Raw genomic sequence first — 8,489 nt, forward strand, 5'->3', positions numbered from 1 at the left:
GTGGAAATTAAGTGTATTGCAAAGTTGAATTGAGAAATAATAAACTAGTTTTAATTAAGAAAGGACTTGTATCATTAAGTTTTTTTTTTTAGAAAGAGTTTCTACGGAAAATTAACCAACGACCAGAGACGTAACATCGGATTGATCTAATCAAAACCAAGTTCTAGACTAAACTAAATATTTAACTGAGAAATTTCAGATTAACTAAATGATAGGTTTTTTAACTTGCAAAAAATTTTGCATTCTCCTAGTATAACATTTGCTACCCACATGATTGGTCATTCTCATTACAACATAGGTGAGGCTCTAACATATAGAAATCAGCTGAACAACTACTGAAGGACTCTTTTCGACATTCTTACAGAACGCTGTATTAAGCAATGTTCTCCATGAGCAGTAACAGATATTACTTATTTTGAGAACATGAAAGGGACAAAGGTAACTTGTAACAAGATTAAGATAATGGCTTTGTTGGTCAGATGTTATGTGAAATCTGTGTACATCCACAACAAAGAATGATTTTGAAATGAATATTAGAATACTGTTACGTATCTGCTTGTTTGATAATTTCCGGTAAAATTCTTTCCGAGGAACTTCAGCGATAGAAGTCCTTTTATGATTAAACAAGTTTATTCTTCCTGGATACAAACTTTTAGTACACAGCAATTCCACAGTCAATACTTTTGCAATTTCGATAAGAAAAACACACACTTTATATTACCGTCACTATAGTTCGCTTCTTTAATTATCTATCTATCTATCTATCTATCTATCACCCTGGCTTTCTTTGCCAGGCTTATATACTAAAAGAAAGAGGGCGTGTAGCAAACACTCGGACATTCGCGAGGTTCCTCGATAATTTGAGAAACACCAGCGCGCATGCTCCCAACATCACGCGTCTTCCGCTGTCGTAACAAATCTATAAGAAAATAGAAACATGTTATATACTCATATACCACAACAATGCATCATAATGTGTAAATTGTTTTGGAGCAACTTCTATTTGACAGGGGATTCTGGGCACGGCCATATGAATCTGTACTTTAACCCATCTCTGAAACATATTTTGCATTAAATTGCATCAATACTCTCAGCAACAGGATTTGCATGGAAAATGAAACTACTAGTTTAATATGTATTGTTACGTCTCCGTTTGTTAATTAACTTTCCGTAACTTCGTTCCGACGAAACTTTAGCGACACAAGTCCTTACTTAATAAAACTGGTTTATTCTTTCTGAATATAACTTTACGATACACTTGATTTCAACAGTCGCTCTTTTACAAACGTTTTAACAACGAACGTTAACTTCAACAATACGCCTCTCTCTGTAGGTAATGAGTAATTGAACTGCAGTCACACACATTGTCCTGTCACGTTGTCACCCTCTTTTATATACCAGATTACCCTATATCTAGTAAATGCTAGAGCATTCGTCAAGGTACAGGATAGTTCTAGAAACGTGGCGTGACACTAGTCATGTGACCTCGCTGACGCAACAGTATATTTCTAGAGTACTAAATGGGGTCGCAAGCAAGATAAAACGCGCAAAATTCTACTGTATACATTAATACACATCTAATGTAACTTGTGCAACTTTTCATACACATTGGACTTGCCAAACATTTTCGTTATTAAAACGTTTGTATCACTGTTCGCACTCAAAAGAATACGTCTTAAATCAGTTAAGTAAGATATTTATATGTATATCGTTTCTAATATACTATGTAGACAAATGTATAACAGAAATTATAATATTAATATTTTATATCTCGTGAAATCTCGTTTTTAACGAAAGGTTCGGTACATCACAGAATGGTTTCTAGGCTACCAACTGTAACATTAAATAAACCGAGGCCTATTTTTGTTTGTATTCAAGTAATAAGTGTAGTATGAACCCGTATTACTATTAGTTATTTTTTTACTTTTAGTAATTAATTATAACTGTTGAATTTTTTATTTTTGATTAACCCGTTTAGAGCCATAGAAAATGTGGACTGAAAGTGAAATTTGAGTGGAAAGAAATATATGGTTATAAATTTCCTTAATTAGTTAATGCCTTCGTATTTACCTAACAACATGGGATGTTTAAACTTCAGTTTTTTCAGAACTCTTAATCGCTTTGTCAGGGTGAGATACAAAGATACATTACTTTTAATTTAAGGATTAAATTGACGTATGTGGTATTTGAAATGAAGTGTTAGTACGTAGCATACACGTAAAAATGATAAAACCGAGGAAGGATTATCAGTTGTTAAATATCGAAATAATATGGGCAATTAAAATTTTGACGCCTAACGTTTGATGCAGAATTTTAAGAAAATAGAACTAAACTTATTTGTTTTTTATCGATATTATAACTTGGTAATAAGTATTCAGTTGAGAGCTATAAAGTCGTGGAATGCTTCGCTTGAAATGAGGAAGTTGTATGTGCACTATTATTTTTACTTGTATTCCTATTAGTATACATTTCATGTGCATCTGTTAAAAATTTGTGGAATAGGTTCATGAATGAGAAGACTATTTATGCTGACCTCAAGGGCTGAATGGTCTTTTGTTACCTTGTTTTTGTTACATCTAACAGAAAATTTTGGACCTAGCTTCTGTTAACAGAAATACTTTCTTAGTTTCTGTTACATGTAATTTCATTCTAGCTTGTTTTTTTAATCAACTTAGGTATTAAAAAATTTGAATCGCAAAACAAATGTTACAGTTATTAACATTAGTACAATAAAGGATCATTTGATCCTTTCACTGCAGAGCTGTACACTCACTCTTGACAAAATAAGTAAAAATTTAAACCTACCATTTAATTTTCGTTAGACTCTTGAAAGGTACTTCCTTTCAGTGCAGTTGATAGAACTCATTTCATAAACTAGTCACTTTGAAAGAAAACTGTAAACTGAAGCCTAGGCTGTGTTTTTCATATCTTAACTAAGTTGATTAAGGCAGCAAACAATGAGTATATTACCTCTCATAGACAAGTTATAGAATTTATAGAGAATTGCAAACATATTCAGTTCATTTACCTATATAGAGTGTTTTTAAACTTGTTTACAGTAACATATGAATAACTGGAAGAAGTTATTCTGAGAACTGACAACTCTTATTTCAAAAATTGTTCTTCCAAAATACAGTTTAAGTATGTGGTATATATAGTTATTAGAATGCCTTCTAATGTATTATAGTCTGCTCAACAACAACAAAAAATAATTCCCAAAAGATTGTCTTTTATACCAGTAATGCTATAGATAATTAACTTGTCAGATCTCCCCATTTTGTATTTTAAGAATGGTAAATTTAGTTTTTCTTTCTATCCTTATAAGTCACTAACTTGTGAACCACCTCTGGATGTTTATAATTTTACATTCATCTTTCTTTAAACAAGGATTTCACATCAAACTTGTGTCTTGTTCTATTGACTGAATTTTGTTCTATTGTCTTCAGACTTCAGAACAATGAAATTAGAGGTTTTTACCTTTTGGATCCCCTGAATAATGTTCTTAACATCACCTCTTACTCTTCTTTTCTTAAGAGAAAAATAAAATCTTAGTTTAACCCATAAGTTGACCCTTTCATCCCAGAGTCATTCTTGTAGTTCTTTCTAAACCCTTTCCAATAAGTTAATATTATTTTTCAATTAAAGATACTTTTGACTAGTAATCACTAAGTCTATTAATACATCCTCAAATTCTATTTACTTTAATAATGGCAACAGATCAATACTTTGCTTGAGTAACATATCTACTGTTATGTTAAGATCCTTTTCTCCAGTCAGGTTATCGAGGGGGTTCCTTTCAATATTAAATGTGTAATCCAAAATGTGATAATTCAAATGCATTACCTTGTACTTACTATAATTAAAGGTAACTTACCAACTTGCCAATTGATTATTTATCAAATCATTCTGTAGTGCCTCAACATCCCAATATTTAATATCATCAGCAAACTTTATTAATTGAGTATTCCCTTATTAATGTCATTAATGTAAATAAGAAACAGCAAAGATCTAAGCACTGTATCCTAAGGCACATCACTAACAACAAATATTCAGGGTAACTGGACTCCTATAACTACAGTTTTTCTACTTTTTCTCACCAATTAACTAGTCTTTCTACTATTCCCAACAGAGTGGTATTCTTAGCTTATTTTCTGTATGCCACCTTCTCAAAAACCTTGTGAAAAGCATCAAGTTAACAAGTAACAATGTCAAAAACACTAGTAAGGCAAAATGTCCCTTTAGTAAATCTATGTTGGCTCTTAAATTTTATCACATGATTTTGTATAGCATTTTTTTCTATAATTTTTCCCACTAAAGAAGTAAGACCAGTAGATTTATAATTTCCAGTACAACTCTTATCACCCATTTAAAAATTGTAGCAATGTTAGCAATTTTTCAATCTTCTGGCTCCTGCTCACTGTCTAGAGACTTATAGCAAAATGGAAGAAACTCATATCTCACCTTTGACCACTATTAACCCCTTAGGAAAGCATTGTCTGGTCTTGGCATTTCATTTATTTTTAATCTTTCAGTCTTTTTTATTGATTCAGGTCAGTTATAACATTTTCTATAGAGTTCTTAGGGTCAGGAATTTTGTTAGCATGTTCTATTATAAATAGAACATATAAAATCTTAGTCTTCTCATATAGTCTGGTGACCCTATGCCAAAATGTACCATGACTCAAAACAAATTTCAAAAGAATTTATGTCTGTTGTTTTAAGTTCATATGAAGCCCTCTAACATTGATGGGAATTATACTTTTCTGCAACATTGCATAATATCAAAATATTGATTTTGATGATATCATAGCTAAACAAAACTACTACCTTGCTGTTTCCTTTGTAAACACCATCATGTAGCATCTCATTGGAAGGATCTTGACAAATTATTTTTGATCAGCAAAGAAAAGACAGAATTAAATGTAATGTTACAAATCTATTAAGCTATGATTATGTAATATTGACTTTGATAATGTCGTTTGCCAACAGTCACCATACATGTCGTTTCAACAGGTATAACCCTACCATGTAGGACCTCGTTTGAAAGAGCTTTGAAAGATAATTTCAAATAAAAAAGAGATACATCCTTGTTTGACCTAAGAAGACAAAGTTCAATGTGGAAATTATTATATAGTCGTTGTGCATAGTCAGAATGTACTATCAACGTGTGAATTAGTGAAAAAACCTATCTGTCCAAAAGTGTACATTTCATTCAATAAACAAGAAATGAGAAATGGCACAGCTGATGCCACGAAACTTGCCATAACCCAGTTAACAGTCACGGACTGTCACGCAAAACATTGCAGCTGCAGAAAACTTGGACTTGACTGTTGACTGTGAGCTAGTCAGTTATGACTGGCACAAGAATATTGTTCTTGATCTTCCAGCCACATTCTGTTGGCTCTAGACCATTTCCCATCTACTGTTACACTTGTAAGTATACTCTTAGGATATGGAATTTTGCTGCTGCTGAAGATGGTGGAAGGGTATGGACAGGCACGAACATCATTCCAACTGCTACTTTTTTAGCAGAACAATTGGTGGCACAGTTCATCTAAGCTCTCCTCTAATTTTCAATTGTATAGCTGCACAAGTGATTTTTCATCTGTTAACTGCACATGTTCCAGAGACTGCAGCTTCTAAAGAAGAAGGAAGATACATGCAAAATTTTGAAAGTCTGAATTCTTCTGGAGTTGTTTGAATGTCACACCCTTCCTGATTCCAAAAGGCCTTGAGGTCGTGTCACAACCCATGAAAACACATAAGAACAGGAGCAGATGACGTAAATTTTTAAGAGTAGTGACCAGATGTTTCATGCTCCAAATCTTTTTGGTTTTCCCTTGTTACCTGAAAAGAGAAGAATGTCCTCCAAAGCTACATCAGTGTACCAGAAGATCTGTGTCCTCTCCAGTGATGGCTGTGATGTTGTCTTTGGCTCAATTTCTTGCTTCCATGATGATCTGAAAATCAGTTTCACCCCTGGCATGAATGACAGTACATAATTATTTGTTGCTTATTCTCCTTGTTGGCCAGAAACAGGTCTTTTGTGGATTGAAGCATCATGTCAGGCACAAAGTTCCTTGGAGTCCCCTCCCTCATCTGAGATGAGTCATATCCTTTGTTGAAAAGCTGGACATGTTCCCATCAAAGATGAGAACTATCTTTCACTGACCAAGTAGACATATGAGTCAGTGATATTCTGAAAAGTGCTTCTATGGTTTCATGATGCCTGTAGTTGCTGCAGTAGGGAGCCTCCATCAAGAACAAACTACACATCATTGGATGGTGGTTGACTTGTGGCGATGTTTTGAACAAGCTCCAACTTTCATCAGATAGTTATGCTTTGTTGTTGCTGAAGGAAGTCTTGAGAATCAAACAATGAAGATGGGAAGATGCAAAGTTCATGTTGGAAAACCTCCTTATTATCTTTTTAAGCCATAGCAGTTGTGGGTCAACATACATGGAGGTCCCATTGACTTTCACTGACTTTTTTGCCCCAAGTGTCATAACGTGGTCTTTTTTTTTCTCAGGGTGAGGTCTGCTGCAGTCTGAACTTTGATGTCTTTTATTGTTTGAAGGCTGACTGTGTACTGAAACTCTATAGTCCTGACTGGATAGACTTTGGGACCATTACGAGCATCAAGCTTCACTTCAGTTTTACAAAAAAAAACAGCATCTTGCAAAATCAAAGCATTGATATTTAGAACACAAGTTCTGGCTAATGCTCACTGCAATTTCTTTCTCTTGCTTTTTTTTCAGGTGACATTGGATGTTGTGTGAATTTATATATGTGTGATGGCACTCTTCATGTACCGCCTCACCCTTTGATATGAAGATTGTATCACCACACTCTTCACTTGATCTGTTGATGGTGTTCCTTCCTCTTGTTGTTGGCATGACTGTCTTCCCACCCAAGTCAAGTGTATTTCCACACAGTGGACATAACACCATGGTTGTCTCTTCTAGTTACAAACCAGGTCTGAAAAAGCAAACACATTCATTAGCATTATTGGCCTTGAAAATATATGTTCATGTTTCACAGTACTTACATGCTGAACAGAAGAAGAGGAAGAAGATGTTGATGAATAAGAGAAGAGTGAAAGAGAGAGAGAGAGAGAGAGATTAATCAGTGACTACAAACCTTATATGTCATGCTACATAAATGGTAAAAACTAAATGTCAACAGGCAAAGTTTAAAATCAATATTGTGATGAAATAGGTGAATGGAAATGAGTATAACTTGTAGATATAACTTATCAGTGTTCACTTTATCAGTCTCCAAATAAATTATTTCTTTTGCAATTACCTTTAGTTGAAACTTTCTGGGCTCCAGGCTAATAACCTTAAAATAATAAAAAAAACAACCTTGAAATCAGTTTCCTTTGAGAGCCTGCTCTCCATGATCACATTGTTCTTACCTTTTAACATAATCAACTAGTTCTCACTCATAAGCCTTTTTTGATTTCCTAATTTCTTTTTTTAACCAAATCACTAGCTCTTCTATAGTTTTGTAAGTATTTTATCTTATCTATCAATTTAGACTTCTTGAACTTATGATATTTTTTCTGCGATTTTCTCCTTTATGTTCTTAGTAAACCACTTTGGTTTAATCTTCATTGTTATCTTTTTCTTCTTTAAAGAAAATGCCTACATGTATCTTGAATTCAAAACAATTAATTTTTCTTGGTGTTAACATGTAGCAAAACATAACTTATCATGCAATGATCACTTTTCCCCAACTGTTCACCCACTTCAACTCTTGTAACCATATGCTCGTTAGTGGTTAAATATAAATGAAAAACCATCATGAGATTAGATTTGTAGATGTTTATCAGAATAATTATGGAATTAAACTTTTAATGTAATGTAGAAACTACACCTGAATACAGTTTAGAAAACAACATCATTAGTTATGTGCACATGTGTCCTATACTGAAAATGCTTAGCTGCTTCCAACAATTTGTTTGTGTTATCCAACCTGGAAAGACCAAACTCCTATTTCATCGTCAGGTATGATCGTTTGCTATTTTGATGATGATTTGAATTTTGGTTATTGCTTTCATATGAGTGTGTAACAGTGCTACTAGCTGCTGTTGAGTGATGATAATGTTGGAAATTAGATAAACACAGTAGACAACCTGGATCATGTTGTTCACTACCTTCATCAACAACCAGAGTTTCACATCAGTTTGACACAGTTAACTATATTTGACTTGAACCTGCTTCCTTAGCCCTAGGCTTTCTGCTATTGTGTATCTTAGTAAAGCTAGTACTTTCTTTCTCTTCTCCATCTAGAACTATATTAACCTTATGATTTGCTGTTTCTTTCCTTCAATGACATCCTTACACAACCTGTTTCTCTCATTCTTTAAGTTTGCAATTTTCCCTGTGTTACAACGTTGGTTCCTGCCTTAACTAACCATACTGTTACGTATCTGCTTGTTTGTTAATTTCCCGTAGAAATTCTTTCCGACAAACTTCAGCGATAC

At 33.7% G+C, this 8,489-nt stretch overlaps 1 protein-coding gene across 2 annotated transcripts in view; it reads left to right on the forward strand.

Annotated features, from left to right (window-relative positions):
* Nucleotides 1-1,825: 1,825 nt before the first annotated feature.
* The window catches only part of LOC106463507 (probable phospholipid-transporting ATPase IF), a 152,599-nt gene continuing 145,935 nt past the window's right edge, over nucleotides 1,826-8,489 (forward strand). For both annotated transcript variants that reach the window (XM_022391031.1, XM_022391032.1), the window contains exon 1: nucleotides 1,826-2,129. In XM_022391031.1, coding sequence (XP_022246739.1) covers nucleotides 2,055-2,129 — 75 coding nt within the window. In that variant the 5' untranslated portion in view covers nucleotides 1,826-2,054. The remainder of the gene's footprint in view (nucleotides 2,130-8,489) is intronic.

Source organism: Limulus polyphemus, unplaced genomic scaffold (genome assembly GCF_000517525.1).
Source record: "Limulus polyphemus unplaced genomic scaffold, Limulus_polyphemus-2.1.2 Scaffold1427, whole genome shotgun sequence".
Lineage (NCBI taxonomy): Eukaryota > Metazoa > Arthropoda > Merostomata > Xiphosura > Limulidae > Limulus > Limulus polyphemus.